Source organism: Cydia amplana, chromosome 12 (genome assembly GCF_948474715.1).
Source record: "Cydia amplana chromosome 12, ilCydAmpl1.1, whole genome shotgun sequence".
Taxonomy (NCBI): Eukaryota; Metazoa; Arthropoda; class Insecta; order Lepidoptera; family Tortricidae; genus Cydia; species Cydia amplana.
In genome coordinates, this window is record NC_086080.1 from 15,246,582 (window position 1) to 15,265,099 (window position 18,518).

The window sequence follows — 18,518 nt, forward strand, 5'->3', positions numbered from 1 at the left end:
TAACAATACTACCAACATTCATACATACATTTTTGACTCCTAAAACTAACAAAGAAAGGATTCTCCTTTTTGGTTGTACTATATTTTCGGTAATAAAATTTCTCTCACAATAAATATAGAAAGAATTACGCTCAGTAAGAACCTCTAAAGCAGTGGTTCCTAACCTTTTCAGTCCGGTCACCCCTATGACTAACTACGGAACCTGATTTTACCCCTCCTCCCAATGGTAATAAAAAATAAAACGTGTATGTTTGTTGTATTGTTAAATTAGGTTAGCTTATTACCCCCGTAAAATACCAGTTTAACCCCCACGGGGGTAATTACCCCCAGGTAGGGATTGCAATCCGGTCCGGCGGATCTGGTAATCCGGCCGGATCCGGTACATTTTTAAGCTACCGGATCCGGCAAATTTCACTGGATCCGGTCCCGGATCCGGTAAAAGAAATAAAAGCGCTAAAATATAAAATAACAGCTTAAAACACTGCTAAAATTTAAAAGTTCTCGCCAATATTCGAACGTGATTCTATTTTAATGCTCCCCTCCCCGCGTTCCCGCTCGCAAACAGCAACACAACAACTTGTTTGTTAGTTGAAGCCAGTCTTCTACCGACGAAATATGTGTCGTCGTAGAGTTGGTTGAGAATTGAGATTCCCGTGCACCGTAAGTAAGTACTGAATTGTTTTATATTTAATTACTTGTGTTGTTACATGATAATATAACGTACATGTTGTTTCGTTTAATTTAGTACAAACCATTATAGCCCAGTTATAATAAGTGTTAACTGCATTTAAAATAGAATGAAGAAATATTTATAAGACTTCATTCAGCAGTCAAGTTAAATGTTTTGTCGAATTTAAAGTAAATAGAATATGTTATTTTGTTATTATTATGCTGCTAAATAAAGCGAAGAATTGAAAGCACCTTTTTGTGGGAATTGTGGGGCTATAGATATTTTAAGAGAAAAAAAAGAAGATTTTAATTTGTGAGACTGATTATTGTAATAAGACTTAGTGGTTACGTAATAAAAACGTTGATTTTTGAAACCTCAAACTGTCGTTTTATTAATCTATTAGAAAAATATCCTTAAATGCGCATATAACGCTAAAAAACATAATAAAATACGTGACTGGACGAATTTTTCATCCGCAATACCAATCCGGCCGGATCCGGCCGGATCGAGGCCAAAATCCGGCCGGATCCGGCCGGATTCAAAACTAGACCGGATTGCAATCCCTACCCCCAGGTTAGGAACTACTGCTCTAAAGCTTAAGAGTCTAAGCCGTATTTTCTGCATTTTCCCCGTTTGTGGGTGCCGAACGGCGATTTAGTTTCCTGAAATTGAATCGAATCGGTGCGCGGAAATGAGTATTACCGTGAACTGTATCGAATAGTAATATTTCCTTTATTATTTCTTATAAATCTCTATCTTCAATTGGTTGAGGTCTATCTATTAAATAAGAACATAACACGAAGAATACAACAGACTCTCAAAATAAACTTAATTTTTCCGAGATAATGAATTCGATACTTGATCACGCATCATTATCAGGAAAGAATATTCAACTCAATCCCAATTGTAACTCCAGACGCATTCGTTAGTTGAACTAGAATTAAATTACGATACGAAGCCGCAGGGAACGTACTCGACGATAATAATTGAGAGACATAAACATGTTACTGAACTTACGACAGAACAGTACCGTGAGAAAAACTAATTTTCCACACGACGGAGTTTGCACTTATTTTGTTTCGTTTGTTATTTCTTTGGAGATACAGTGAAATGGTTTCTTTTCAAATATAGTTTAGAAATAGGATAACACAAATACCTACTATACAGGGTTATTTTTGGACCGTTAGCCATATTGTGCGAGGTGATTAAGTAGGCCATACTGAACAACTTTTTCTATGGGACCAACTCCGAATCACATAATTTTTTTGACCGTTTCATATATTTTGGTCGAGTGGATATCGACGTTTTCTATGGGAAGGCCAAATTTTTTTTGGGATTTCGGGGTTGGTCCCATAGAAAAAGTTGTTCAGTATGACCTACCTAATTAGTAATTACCTTGCACAATATGGCTAACGGTCAAAAAATGACCCTGTATATCCACTCGTGGTCAAAATAGTATCTTGAATGTATAAAACTCCAACAAGAGGCAATAGTAGTTACATGTATGGAGTGAATCAACTTCTAAACTAGGTACCTCACAAAATACACCTACGTTCCAAATTACATTAAAATATATCTTATAGTTTCCGAGCAAAATGATTGACATACGGACAGAGAGACGGACACGACGAAATTACAAGGGTTCCGTTTTTGACATTTTGGCTACAGATCCCTAAAAATTAGAAAAGCGGACTCTGAAACAGGAGATGACAGAAAATGATGAGAGATGAACGTGCCCTGAGGTTTTTATGACCACGTAAAGTGTGTGACACATCACTTATCTCACTGAAGAAATAATATGATTTTATGTTGTACAGAAATCAATAGGTACAGAAGTTCTATTGTAATCCCCGCCGACCTTTGCCTTCACTCAACCGAATCGTCTTGATAAATTGAAAACGACTGGAAGGCACATATGTGACGTTATCTATGAAAAGGGGCGCTTCCGCCATTATTAACGATGCTCCGATATAAATACAATGCCGCGCAACGCTGTGCGGCGTAAGCGCCATCGACAATAAGGTCCCTTTTCATAGAGAATGCCCCATATACCTTCTAAAAATGCCATTCTTTTCAAGTCAGTTTATTCTTCTTTTATTGAAGAAAGCATAATTGGGAAAATGCTATATTTGAAGACGTTACACAGGGGGCCGATTTTTTAATTTCGAGCGCTCGATTTCGTCACTCGCAAATCTGGTATAGGTAGACAACTCGTTTTCAATTCTATTAGTAGAATTTAAATGCCCAGTCGAAATATGTATAATTGAACGAAATACACGAAATCGAGCGGTCGAAATTCAAAAATAGGCCCCCAGATCGACCTACTAGAACGAAACAAAGCTTGTACTGGGTACTAGGCGATAAATTAATATTCAATTTTGTCTAGATTGCATTCATGATTGCCAGATAATTTTTCGCCGTTTCAAATATGTTTTACTATGTGTTCAAAACGCAAAAGTTTTAAATATTTATGTTTCATCGTTTTTATTGAAGCTATTTCACTTTATGAACGGAATTCATTCATAAAGTGAGTATGTACCTACTTTTGCTGCCTGCACATAAGCTGGCTGTGTGTTTCAAGGATAGTGATAATCAACACCATTTCACTGGTATGTCATTAGTATGTGTACGGTGGAAAATCGATTCCTTTAATATTATAGTAGCCACAACAAGGCTGTGGGTACTGACGAACATAAATAGTAGACGGTGCACAATGTGATTGAATAGTGCATTAACTTGATGCTATAAAAGCGTGATATGCGTAGGCAGACTTATGGTATTTTCGAAACGATTTTTGTAGAGCAAAGTTTATACTATACCTAATCAAAAAGAATTTGAAATAGAGGCGGATTGTAGGCCAAAGGTATGATGCAATCTTTTCGAGCGATGGCGCCATAACCCTTGGCCTACACTCGGGTAGATGGCGTTAATTTCAATATTTAACAAATTAACACATATCAGTGAAAGAATAAGGGTCAAACACGGTCATGACAGTAACTCTCTATTCACTCTATTCTCTTTGCTATAATGTAACGGTTTAGTTATGTAAAGAAAGGCCGTTTATTGTTGTTAGTTTTGGAATTCAAACAGTGGCATACCTTGGTGGTTTACTCGATTAACTCTAATAGGTAGGTACCTACTTACTAGGTATCCATCCGATAAATCCCATCCAAAGTGACGTTGTAAGTTACTCGTGTACTATGTCCTTCACTACTGAGAATTAATACATAACTACATAGGTACATAGTAATTGATAATATCATTCTGTATTATAATCATACTTCTGAGGAACGTAAATATGTAAGTATGTACCTATGTATAATATACCACTAGTGATGGTGTCTTTACCCTACCTATGTCTGTCACTGAACTATTAGTCACTAGTACATGAAAACAAAATACTATTACCATGAAGAAAAAAATGAAGAAACATTTAAGAAAATGATACGTAACGATAAAATGGGAACTTTAACTGTATGGTACCGACTAAGTGAAATAAGCATACTTCTCTTCAGTAAAGATGCGAAAAGAACGTGGAGGTAATTTTTATCGCCTGTCACTATGCCCGTGACTTTCGCACTTACTTGTTAGAACGTGACAGGCATGGTGACAAGCGATAATAATGCGACCGTGCTACCGCCGCAGATTTATAGGATACTGGTGGCTTTACCATGTCTGCCACTGAACTGTTTACATGAGAAATAGTGTCAACGAAAAACATAATACCCCGCACATTCGACGAGTGGCATGGGAAGTAGCGAGGAAAGTAGCAGAGGCATAGTGCGGGCACGTTACTGTCGTTACTCGTCATTCCCAGGTGGGACTATTTAGTCGGTTTATTGCATAGATGGTAGGATCCTACAGATGTGCTATACGTGTGCGTCCGTGAGGGACAAAACATACGCAATGCGGCACTATGATTGGTCGAATTTATTTGTTGCCCACCATAATCCATACTAAATATACGGTGGGGAATAAAAATAAAGTGAGACTGCGCTTTCGCTGCTACTCCTACTGAAAGATACATAAGATTATCCCGTTCGGTCATTTCCCCCACCCCTCATCCTGATCGAGTTATACTAGATTCATGGTTTTTTGGCACGAGTCAACCTGCAATATGAAGTGCGCAGCGACGCGATTAAATACGCGAGTGGAGCAGTGTATGGCCAGAGGGCCACATCGCGGCAGCGCGAGGAGTGTAGTGTGACGAGGTTATAATGCAATTTCTAATACGATAATTTCAACGTTTTATGTACTTCAACGCTAAAGATGGACACTTTATGGTACCGACTGACTAAATGAAATAAACATACATTTCATCAACTAAGGGTAATTTTACTTCCTTCTTATTGTAACGGCGGGCGATAAGTCGTTTTCTTTGGCGACAAAAAGCTTGCATGAACTTGGTTTGGGGTTCAACCAATTGGCTGAAACAAGTTATTAATGCGTGTTTAAAAAAATACAAAATAAAACGTGGATCTGATCGTTGATCCTACTGCCTGAGATTTTTTGACAAAAAGAAACTAAATAATATTTTTTGAAAAAAACTGACTTCACAAAAAGGTTTGAATTATTTACAACCATAGTGCATCTCACAACAAGTATAATTAGCTTCAAGCCTTAGCCTCTTGTCTTAGAAGAGTTCCATTCTGGTTTTGAGCAGTTCCGTTTCACCAAATATCACTATTTAAATGGCGGGTGGATTCAGAAGTTGCCGTTGACTGCTTCTAAGCCATGATCCATCTAAACCAGCGGTCGGCATCAGGCGGCCCGCGGGCCACATCGTGAACCTCCCTGGTTATTTTGTATGTAATATTGACAAATGACAATGTCTTAGCCCGTACCATGAGTCACTGACAGTGTCAAAACTGACATTTACGCTATCGAGAACGTATTTTACTTTCTATACATCTCGTTTGCACTAATATGCGAGTACGAGCGAGATGTAAAGAAAGTAAATTACGTTCTCGACGGCGTTTATGTCAGTGACAAACTGATGGTAGCCGTACTTATAGTCACAATGTGCAACTTTTTTAACTACTATGTGGCCCTTGGCTGCTAAAAGGTTGCCGACCGCTGATCTAAACTATTCAGCGATCCGTAAAACTGGACAATAAGCATTTTCCGCCCGTCACAAAAAAGATACGTCATCCCCACCCCACCAAGGATTAATTAACCTAATTGCCAAAGAAATCTCGGGTTGGCGTCTAATTGTGTTAAATTAAAAATAGAGCCAGCCATTTTGTTTTCTTCGTGAGAAAATTGTTCTAACCTTTATGAAAAGGGTCATTTAATATGAGAGATTAAATTTTCAGCGTTGCAGAGGCGGGAAATAATACAAAATGGAATCTGAGTTTCCATTAAAAACTATAAATAGACGGAAGCGGCGTTATTGTTTGAAGTGACGTGCTTATAGTTTTTGTTTGTCTTTTCTTTATTATGGACCTTTTAATCTTTTGTTTAAGTCGACCTCAAGTGTCAGAGTAACGGGGTCTAGTGCAGTCTCGTAAAAAATGAGTCGACTTCTGCAAATTTAGGGTCTCCCCACACCTATTATCGCCACGGAATTGGCAATAGCCGAGTGCTGAGACCTTTAGAATCGAGTGGAGTCGTGTAATCTACTAATATCGTCGCTGCGCTTGTAAATTTGCGATAAAAAAATCTACGCAAAGTTGTCAAAATTTGAAAGGTCACATGGCGGAATTTGTAAGCGCAACGACGATATATACATATCTTAGACGTCGATCTTATCTTATAAATATTTACTTTTTATACGCCACACGCGGTATTGGTGTCTCTTTCAGCGTGGTCTAGCATTTTTCTAAAGTATACATCTCAGACTTCCCAATGATAAGCACAAAATCTTTGTATCACATTACTTAATTCCTTATTTCCTTGTATTTATCTACTAACTCCGTTTTCTATCGTTATTATAATAGCATTATCACTCAGCTAGGATATTGCTGGCCAAGCTGCCCCAAGCAGTTATCTAGAAAGGGTTGGAACCGCCAGTGAATTTGCCCTTAACTAATTCATTTTGTACTTAAGTATCAGTACTCAACTTACCTTAATTGTACCGGGATTTCCTCAAGATTCGTCCTCTCTTTCCACCTCATCTCAAGGTCCACCGATGGACAGTAGAGTGTTACTGTTTGTACCGTCAGGTGTCATACCACAGAATAAATAATAGTACTAGGTACAGAAGATTCACTCTCTAACAAAACTTACAAAACGCGTCTATTACGACAGATATGCCCGCTGGCGCAAGCGCGAGCAGGCGTCCGTTCCGTAGCGCGGCAACTACTATGGCTATAGACACCGAAATTGGTGTGGGCCGTACTTGTAGCGACGGAGTGAGCCACGCCTGGTCTTACCTAGGATATTGCGGTCCGAACTGCGTATAGCAGCAGTTGCTAGGTGGCGCAAACGCGAGCAGGCGTCCGTTCCGTAGCGCGGGAACTACTATGGCTAGACACCGAAATTGGTGTACTTGTAACGATGCGACGAGTTCACGGAGTGAGCCACGCCTGGTCAGTGGTCTTACCTAGGATATTGCGGGCCGAACTGCGTATAGCAGCAGTTGTACCAGCAGCCCTTCGAGAAGGGGTTGTAGCCGCCGGTAAACTTGCCGGTGACCTGTTCGTTGGTGGTGCGGCCTCGCGAGACCAGCACCATGTGGAACCCCGTCAGCCCGAATATCGGGATGGCTAGGAGGGCTATTACGCCCATTATCACCATTCTGACCGTGCGTTAAGGTTTTAACTGGATCATTGATTTTTGTATTTTATTTTCTTGAGTAGGAGCATAACAGAAAAAGCAAGGGCAAACCGCCTAGCGTGGTACGGGCATGTGATGCGGAGGGATGAACGCCATGTGACGAGAAAGGTATTAGGTACGAATGAATGGGGAGGGAAGTACGAGAGGAAAACCGAGGAAAAGGATGGACTGTGTGGGAGATATGAAACGAACGTACGTACGTATGGAAGAAAAAGACACGCTGCGCCGACCCCAAGTGAATGGGACAAGGGCAAGAGAATGATGATGAGTAGGAAAGCGGACCCTGGCGCTAAACCGGGAAAACGCTAGGTTGAAGAAGATACTTATCATATTTGAGAAACAAGTGACCACTCAGAACAATTCAAAATGCCATTCAAATCATTAGGACGTCATCTACGAGGGGCGTTCAATATATAATGAGAATGAGATGCAAACTCTTTAAATATTAGGAAAGTAAATACTGGCCGGTAAAGCTAATCTACCTAGCTGATTGCCATGAAAAAAAAAACTAACTGTTTTTTGTTTAAAAAAAATGCGGCGATTTCTTTGCGATGCTGTTGAGTACGTTAGCGAAAATGGAGAAAATTGAACTGCGCGCCGTTATTAAATACTTGTGTTTGAAAAATTTTTCTACGGACCAAGTCAATTTAGATTTACGGGACACTTTAAGGTCTAATGCTCCTCCGTATTCGACAGTCGCACATTGGTGCGCCGAATTTAGACGTGGAAGAACATCGACCATGGATGACCCCCGCTCCGGACGCCCTACTACAGCAGTAACTGAAGAAATTGTGAAAAAAGTTGAACACTTAGTTTTGGCGGATCGTCGTGTCACGGTTCGTTTTATTGCTGAAAATGTAAAGATTTCAACGGGGAGCGTGCATAATATTTTACATGAACGCTTGGGTATGAAAAAGGTATCAGCGCGTTGGGTACCCAGAACGCTTACTGACACGCAAAAACAAACTAGAGTCGAGATTTGTCAAGAAGCTTTGGACCTGATACAGCAAGACCGGGAACTTTTTTTGGCGCGATTTATAACAATGGACGAAACAAGGCTCCATCATTACGACCCTGAAACGAAACTGCAGTCTATGACATGGAAAAGGCCATCATCTCCAACTCCGAAGAAATTCAACGTGGGCCCATCTGCCGGTAAGGTCATGGGCTCTGTTTTTTGGGATGGTAAAGGGGTCGTAATGATTGAGTATCTCGAGCATGGAGCCACTATTACGGGCTCTTTATATGCCAAACAAATAGCAACATTGCGCAATGATATCCGTGAAAAACGGCGAGGTAAACTCTCGAAAATTGTGTTGTTCCATCAGGACAATGCACCGGCACACAAGTCCGCCGTTGCAATGGCTGCAATACGTTATGCTGGGTTCAATATCCTTAAGCATCCTCCGTATTCACCAGACCTCGCCCCTAGTGATTTCTACCTATTTCCGAGATTGAAGGAATACCTAAGAGGCAAGAAATTTGAAGACGACGACGCGGTAGTCGCTGCAGTACAAGAATTTTTAAGTACTCAAGATGAAACCTTTTTTAGAAATGGAATATTAAGTTTAGAAAAAAGATATACTAAGTGTATTATGCTAAAAGGTGACTATGTCGAAAAATAAAATAACATTTAATAAAAGTTGTATATAACATACTCATTCTCACTTTTTATTGAACGCCCCTCGTAGCTAAAAATAAACATCCTTAAAAGTTTGTCATTGAAATAAATGAATATGTTTTTAAGGAAAGTTGAAATTTTATTGACAAATTAATGTGTAAAAATACCTAAACCAGTAAAGTGACTACATGAGAATAAGAATTGTTTATTTAAAAGAAAAAAACCTTATTAACATTTGTCAATGCCCTGTGTAACATTATTTTGAGTGTCTTTGATTTTTGACTTTGACCTAATGACAATGTAACATACTTTAGTCAAATAATGATTTTATATGTATTACAACTTTGTATAATATCATAATGTACCTACTATGACGTGTAAATAACTATTTACCAATAAATCATTATTCATTATTATTCATTATAATATTTCGGGAAATCAGGAACCATAGTGATTATAGTTGGTCAAACCAATTTGTCAGTAAATAAGAACCAAAAAAACTATACTCATCCTTTTCTTTTGGGTGCTAGTACTATAGTTCGTTTTTTTTTAGAATTAGAAAGAACTTGAAAGAAGGTAAGCGATTTTAACATGTCTTTTAATTGAAAAACACTTTTTAAAAATCAATAACTATTACTTATGAAAGCAGAAGACTATAAAAGATCGTATTATATTATATCTCATAGGTTTAGTTAGATATACGAACTTTCGTTTTTTTTTTTGGAAGGGTTTCCACGGAAGACCAGCGTCAAGGTATTCATAAGATACCTTGACATCAAGCTGAGTGGAAACCTTTTCAGTGACGTTTTAAACCGTTTTTGTGACATGTTTTTGTAAAATGTTGTTGTATAAGCGTCCTGAATAAATTTTATTCTATTCTATTCTATTCTTCTATTAGATTCATAATTGTTACATATTTACCGTAACTTATTTTTAAAATGTGTTTTTCAATTAAAAGACACATCCTACCTTATAGTTTACCTTATTTCTAATGCTCAAAAAAAACGAACTATAGTGCAAGTCAAATATAATATGATTATCTGTCTATGTTTGAAATGAGAAAGTCCTTTGACAAACTAATATACCTATGACATTTATGACACTCTTCTTGCTGCAAAATTTGATGTCTATTTATAGGTATATTTACCTTTTAAGCCATATACAGGCCATTTTATTTAAAGTTGTCCCCTACACAATTTTTTATATTGTCAATTTATGTTAATTCTACTCAGAATCACGAGCTCTTTCTATCCTAATAGGAGAAAAAAAAGTGTCCCAAGGTTTTTTTCCCATTCCGTTACCATTTTTTCATAGACTTTGTATGGCGGTTTCGGAATGGGAAGATCGAAAAATGTATGGAAATCTTGGGACACTTTTTTTCTCCTATTAGGATCAAAGGAGCTCATGATTCTGAGTAGAAATAACATACGAGGGGTATTCAAAATATTCTCGGTATGAGAATGAAAACAAACAAGTACGAAAAGTTTGATATTTTTATTTTTCAATATACTCCCCCCCTATGTTCATACACTTAAAAGATCGATCAATTATTTTTTTTAATCCCTCGTAAAAATATTTTTTATCTTTCGTGTAAAAATGCTCCTCCACTGCCGCCTTCAATGCTTCATCGTCAGAAAATTTATTTCCACGCAGATCCTTTTTAAGATTGGGGAGCAAAAAGAAGTCGCTGAGGGCTAAGTCCGGACTATACGGTGGGTGAGTAACAGTTTTAAACCCACATTCAACAATAGCTGCCTTGGCAATATGAGCAGTATGGACGGGGGCGTTGTCATGCAGAAGCAGAATACCTTTGGTTAACTTTCCTCGCCTCTTTTCTTTAATTACATCCTTTAATTGACGTAGAATGTTAGCGTAGTACTGTCCTGTGATATTTACACCTTTTTCTTTATAATCGATTAGTAATACTCCTTCACAATCCCAAAATATCGTGGCCATGACCTTGCCAGCTGAAGGGATGACCTTGAACTTCTTGGGATGAGCTGAACCCTTAATGTGCCACTGCATGGACTCTTGTTTACTCTCTGGGTCATAATGATGAACCCAGGTTTCATCTCCAGTAACTATTCTTTGCAGCACCTCATCAGGATTTTCACCGCACAGGTCAATAAAATCGGAACAACAAGCTACACGCATGTCTTTTTGAAGCCGAGTCAGCATTCGCGGAACCCATCTTGCACTTACTTTTGACATATTAAGATGGTCATGTATAATATCATGTACGGTACCAATAGAGAGATTGGTTACTTGTGCTATAGATTTTACCTTCACTCGACCATCTTCCAATATAAGTTTTTCCACTTTATCAATATTTTCTTGTGAAGTAGCTACTACAGGCCGGCCAGGTCTAGGGTCATCTTCAATACTCTCCCTTCCGCGTTTAAACTCGCTTGACCACTTTTGAATGGTAGATAAAGAAGGAGCAGACTCACGGTAAACACAATCCATTTCCTCTTTTATGGTTTTTTGATTTTTACCCTGTTTTGTCAAGAATTTTATCACGCATCGATGTTCTAATTTAGTTAACATTGTCAATTCGCACATGATGTTCATGTTTGTTCAGCAATTGCAGAAAAACAAAAGACCATCTCGGTTCGAATTATACTTTTTTTTAATGTCAATGAATAAACCTTAGCGGCAAGTAACGAAAGAAATTTTAGAAGAGGTCGTAAGATATCAATACCGAGAATATTTTGAACGCCCCTCGTAAAAAAATGCCAATTTTGAAAAAAAAGTGTAGGGGACAACTTTAAATAAAATGGCCCATATACACACCACACAACTTCAAAAAGGATACGACACAATAGGCTCGACTTCTGTCAAAGTCCGGCCGTTATTGTTCATGATAAAGTAGAGACTGAGTCCGAATATGCTCAGCATGTGTATGGAGAGCGATATTAGGAAGAAGAAGAAGAACCTATAGTTACGCCGCCCTATGCAGTTGTTCACCCAAGGGCAGTGGTGGTCAAATGTCTGTGGACAAAGAGAAAAATGTAATACTACTTTATATAACCTCCTAAGTGTAAGGCCTGAGTGGACGCTACAGTTGGGCGTGCGGCGTGCATGTTAAACAAATGCAAACGTATAGGAGCGGCCTTAGTGCACGCTGCTCAAATCACTTGTGAGCCCGACGCCACGCTGCACGCCCCGCCGAACGCTCCGCTTCGAGCGTCCACTCAGGCCTTACACTAAGACCCTGCGTACAAATGTTTGTACATATATTCCAAAAATTTTTGAACTTTCATTGAGTAACTAAGGGTTCTAATTCAAAAACAAAACAAATGCTTCTGGGTCTCAGGAGGACTAGACTAACTTAAGTAAATACTTGAGTGAAAATAGTTTATAGACAGTTATAGTTTGTCGTGGGAGGCACCAGAGCCCCAGGAAGCATCAAGTTATGAATATATTCCGGATTTGTTATGGATATGATCTCTAATATAACAAATCCAGATCAAATTCATAATAAATTTTCTATTACAATCAGAATATGCCTCCAGTTTCCAGTTTCATGTAAGTGTGGTTGTCTGGAAGAGATCGCTTCTTAGCGATAAGACCGCCTGTTGTACATAGCTGTAACTTTGAACTGTATTTCATTTTCTGTGTAATTTTAACTGTATGGTGCACAATAAAGAATATTTATTATTTTTAGTCATATGCAGTTTATGAAAGTTATAATAAAATTAAGCATAGGTTAAAAGTCAAAGTTTACCGTATAGTCTACATACGCGACACAAAACATTTACTCTACAAATATCATATACACTATAACATAGCTTAGAACAACAATTTACAACATAGTTTATTGAAAAATGAACTGTATATCAAGCATACAAAGTTGTTTTTACTACTATAAGAACACGCAAGCTCCAATGGACGTGACTTTTAGCTTAAAGCAACTCGAAGCTTATTGTAAAATAAACTCTATTCTTAAAGGGCAAGGTTGAGTTTGCAATGATACAATAGTAGTTCAATGTAACTACGAGTGGACGTAAGATATATGGCTTTTCTATTTTAACACGTCGTTTGTATTGGAGATGTATTGTGCAAGTTGGAATAAGTTCACGGAACAATGCTCACGTAATAATGAACTTGACGTTAACGCATTCACTGCCAGCAACCCGCCAGGCGGGTGCACTATCCGTAGTCGCTTTTCGCTACTTACGGTTTTCCCGTGTTATCGGCTACGCTCGTAGCGCGTAGCAACCGCTGGCACTGAAGTTGTTAAGGCTATAAATTAACACATTGAATGCCGAGAACCCGCTCGGCGGGACTCTGTTCGTAGTCTCTTTCTTCTACAAAGCGGGAAAACGCTAGAATCGGCTACGAGTGTAGCGCTACGAAAACGTTGGCAATGAATGCGTTAAGAGTAAAGTGTCATTCTATGGAACTTGCTAACTATGTAAACAAACCGCCATATTGAAATTGTCTCTGATTGATGAATTTACTAAAATCTATTTTTTTATTCGGTAGACTGACATGACAGTTCATAGTATCATATAGTATGAACATAAAATGTCATTTCATACTAAGAAATGTCATTTTAGTCTACCGAATTAAAAAATAAACTTTAGTGACTTTTGTTTACATAGTTAGCAAGTTCCATAGAATGACATTTTAACGCTAATGGGTAAAATGGGGCTTAGAAGCTTCTAGATATTTCTCGAAAACTACAGAAGAGTTGCTTGACGATATTTTCTTTTCATCAGGGGCCTTACCATGGTGTCCTTATTGCGATTCTGTTTAGAACCTAAACTGAATTGCTAAAGGACGGAGCTATGCGACTTATACATATGTGACATTCGACGAGAAAACGTACCTTACGACGGTCGGCGCTTACGCTGTTGCTTACGTCACTCCATTACTAATGCGCGACGTAGGTGCCAGCCGCCATTAGGGACCTTTTCCCGTGGGACGTCACATATAGCTCCGTCCTTTAGCGATTCAGTTTAGGTCCTAAACAGAATCGCAAGGATGTCATGGTAACAATGATATTATATAACCATAGATAGGTTATACTCATACTTGAGGAGCACAAAAAATACTTCCATATTTATTTCTGTGCCTACGAAGAAATCTGTTATTTTTGATTAATTTTCTCATTCCATCCATCTTTGTTACACTCGTTGTTAAACATAAGGTCGTCTCTTTATCTTTCGGTGTGTGGGAGCTCGTTAGAACGTGCACATTTCTCGCTTGTCCAGCCACGACTAAAGGCAACTTGTCCAATTTGTCACAAGGTAAGCGCTTCAATTTTGGAACGCCTATAACCTATCTTGAGTTATAAATCATTGCATGGTAAGGCCCCTGTTCATTAATTTCTTTCGATAGTAAAAATCGATTTAACCTTTCATTGCTCCGAGTAAAAACTTATTATTTTAACTCGATATTTTATTTCTCCACTGTGCCACGTCGAGAAAAAAATATTCTGAAAGCATTAATAATAAAAAGGCTTTTTATTTATGCTGCTAAGAAACGTCATAGGGCAGCAGCAGCTGATACGGCAGGTGCTTATGCGATTATGCATATGATATGGAACGAACCGACATCGAGTCATGACAAAATATAGTTTTATTGGTACAGCTAACCTAAGTGTAAGGCCTGAGTGGACGCTCGAAGCGGAGCGTTCGGCGGGGCGTGCAGCGTGGCGTCGGGCTCACAAGTAATTTGAGCAGCGTGCACTAGGGCCGCTCCTATAGCTCCAAGCGCATTTGTTTAACATGCACGCCGCACGCCCCGCCCCGCTGTACGCCCAACTCGAGCGTCCACTCAAGCCTTACACTAACACAAAATACACGGTGGCTAAAAAATAACTGCATTCCCGTTTCTAGGGAACTTTTGAGATTATACTGAGCAACTTTTAATATGGGGCCAACCCCGAAATCGCGAAAAAAACGAGAATGCAGTTAGTTTTTAGCCACCCTGTATACAAAATATACAAAAATGTATATCTATCTACAGTTCTACACTACAGATAGGCCGGTAAGTTTTTAAATGTGTGTTTGTAAAAACAACCGATTCCATTATAGAGATACATAGTCTCTAATGGAACGCCGACGCCACAAATTGTCTTTACGTTGAAAGGGGTAACCAAGTTTACAAAATTTTACCTACTACAAAATGATCAGTACAAAGATTTTACTTGATACTGAAAAAACTTCGTTTCTTCTATAATGCTACCGTATTTTATCCTTATTATCTATGGAATAAGGTCTGCTCTAATTCCAAGCTTTTTTATGAGAAAATCCCGAGAAACACGAAGACATCAACCGTGAATAATTTATTTAACTAACCTTTTCAGAGCAACCGACTACCAAGACCGCGACTCACTGTAAAACCGACTTTATCTTCATAACTTTAAGCTCTAAATTGCGTCGGAAATAGTAGTTATAGATATATAGTTATATATAGTTGTTAGGTAATCCCTTTTAGTGCTCTCATACTAATGACAAGCTGAAATCTGATTAGAGCTCACACATGACCTAACTAGCAACTTAGTTGACTGTAGCTGGAGCTGGTTAGTTAAAAGGCATATGGTTGAATCAACTTTTTCTTGTCACTCGTTGCCACTGAGGTCCGGGGTGCGATTTTATTATCGCAGTGCGCGCGGGGCCATACAACTCCGTATGCTGCAATTCACTTTGCGACAATCGCGTCGCGAGTAGTCGCGCAAAAATGTGACAAATCACAATTTTAAAATCGTTGCGATTATTTTGTCGCATATGCGCGCACTGGCATATAAACACATACGTTGAATTTCTGCGACAAAACAATCGCGCGACAAAAAATCGTGGTGCGCGCTTGGCCTTAGGGCTTCGTCACTCCAGAGGTATCTGGGACGCCCAGACGGACGTTTTCCGCCCGGGTGCCCCACATACGCTCTTCTCACAGCAGGATCCTCTCCCATCCTCTCCATGTGACCGAGCCAGCGGAGTCGTGTGGCTTTGATCTCGCCAATTATTAAGAGGCCGGTATTGATTTTAGGCAATGAAGTTGTACACCTTTTGTTACGTAATAGAAATAACAAGTACTCGTATCTATTAGCACGTCTTCTTATCTCCCACTTGTACAGATCAATTTTTTGAAAACAGACTCACTAAGTTAGTAATGATTGTTTTTCTGATGGACGTTTAGGTAAACGCGCGTTAAGCACAGATTTAGTCGATCTTATTTGTGAATTTCGTAAAGTTTGGACTGCTAAAAATGGTAATTTTGTATTACACATATCCTGTACTTCAACTGTCGTAGACTACATTTTTGTTTTTATGACTTTGAAATAGTGTAAATGAAGGTTAGACGAAATCAATTTTCTCCAGAAATTACCTCAAAACAAGTGGCAATTTCTCCGAAAATCTACTTATATTCGACGTAGTTTTCATACTCAAATAATCTGCAACGTTTACTTAAACTGTTGTGATACATAATTTTATATAAATTGCAACTTTTATTTTTTGACGAATTTTTAAAAACTGCTCTCTTTATTCGTATATAACCAGTGACGCGCGCTCGCGGACTCATTCGCTCGCCAGAGCTTATAGAGGCAGGACGTGTGCTGATCGGCTCCGCACGTTGCATCGACGATCGCGAAGTTATTTATCGTTGTGTGCGTGCGCGCCGTGTAAAATATTATATCTGTTTGCGTCTTTGGCTGTTATGGTATGCGTGTATACTACGACCAGGAACTTTAATCCTTGGTTGTAAGTACTTCTTTATTTTCTTGTATAGTTTATAGTATTATCATCTATTATTGGTTAGATCGTGTTTAGGCTTGATTGATTCGTCTCAAAAAGATATTCGACACAATGTGGTATTCAGGGTCTGATGATGAAGCCGACAGGTACTCAAGCGTACTCATCAAGCAGGTCGTGAAACCACGTCGTGTTTGGGCTTGTTTAATTCGTCTCAACAAGATCTTTGACACGAGATGGTATTCAGGGTCTGGTGATGAAGCCGACAGGTGCTCAAGAGTCCTCATCAACCAGGACGTGAAACCACTTCGCGTTGGGGCTCGTTTAATTCGCCTCAACAAGATCTTTGACAAGAGATGGTACTCAAGAGTCTGACGATGAAGCCGACAGGGGCTCAAGAGTACTCATCAACCAGGTCGTGAAACCACGTCGTGTTTGGGCTCGTTTGATTCGTCTCAACAAGATCTGAATGCCATCTAGTGAGTTTCGCTCTAACTGGTAGGTATTAATATAACTCAAGTACTAACAGTGAGGGGTTTCAAGTAATGCGACGAAATAACGCTAGATGGCGTTAACCTCAATTATACATAGTGCATTTTGCACTAGTCTTTGAGTTTTCACTTCTGCCGGCACTCCCTGAGTGCAACCCGTTGTTTTTTTTAAATAAAAGCGTGTTACACCTTTTTTATTCCTCTTGCTGCCAAAATGTAACACGATTTTATTTATAAACGGTTAGTAGTAGCTTATATATATATATATATATATATACAGGGTGGATTTTCTTTTTGGGTCAGTGAGGGCAGCTACCAGATCCCGTGGTGCTACGAGAAAATGGTCTTAGAAGACCTTCCCTCGATTTAAAATCAATGAAGATTGGCTTTTACAGATTTTGGACAAAACATATACAGGGTGCGAGAAAAAGGTAATTTTTGACAAACTTTTTATTTGATGCTAATCAATCCCATTTCTATTGAGAATCAAAACCTTGTATGGAAGCAAAAAAAAATTTCCGGCTAGAAAAGCCACAAATCGAGGAAAACATTTCCCATACAATTTGTATGAAAATGAAAACTTTTATTTTTCACATGATATTTTTATATGCCAATCGATCCCATTCCTATGCAGTATCAATAGTTTCCTAGGGGTCAACTTACGGTAATGTACTAAAATGCCACAAATTAATAAAAACTTTCTCCATAAGTAATCAATTTGATGCCAATCGATCCCATTTCTATTGAGGATCAAAACCTTGTATGGAAGCAAAAAAAAAATTCCGGCTAGAAAAGCCACATATCGAGGAAAACTTTTCCCATACAATTTGTATGAAAATGAAAACTTTTATTTTTCACATGATATTTTTATATGCCAATTGATCCCATTCCTATCCAGTATCAATAGTTTCCTAGGGGTCAACTTACGGTAATGTACTAAAAAGCCACAAATTAATAAAAACTTTCTCCATAAGTAATCATTTATTGTCAGATTGTGAATGTCAGTTTACAGATGTTACAAAATTATGTATCATACAACGTTTTACAGTAGGTACATATGGCCATTTTAATATTCGACATAGTTACGTAATGTGCTAATTATCGCACTAGTGCCGTAAAGTAGCACCATCTGTATTGTAAAATGTATTAATAAAATGGTAGGTATATTTTTTATCAAAATTTAATTATTTTAGCATTATTTTAAGCTTTTTAGTTTTTGTTAAGTATTAACAAATAAAAAATCTTATATTCATATA

At 38.4% G+C, this 18,518-nt stretch overlaps 1 protein-coding gene across 1 annotated transcript in view; it reads right to left on the reverse strand.

Moving 5' to 3' along the window:
• Positions 1-18,518, reverse strand: part of LOC134653175 (palmitoyltransferase ZDHHC8) — a 47,761-nt gene that overhangs the window by 15,017 nt on the left and 14,226 nt on the right. The window contains exons 4-5 of the mRNA XM_063508523.1: positions 11,884-12,059; positions 7,215-7,409 (exon numbers count right to left, since the gene is read on the reverse strand). Of these exons, the coding sequence (XP_063364593.1) occupies positions 7,215-7,409; positions 11,884-12,059 (371 nt within the window). The remainder of the gene's footprint in view (positions 1-7,214; positions 7,410-11,883; positions 12,060-18,518) is intronic.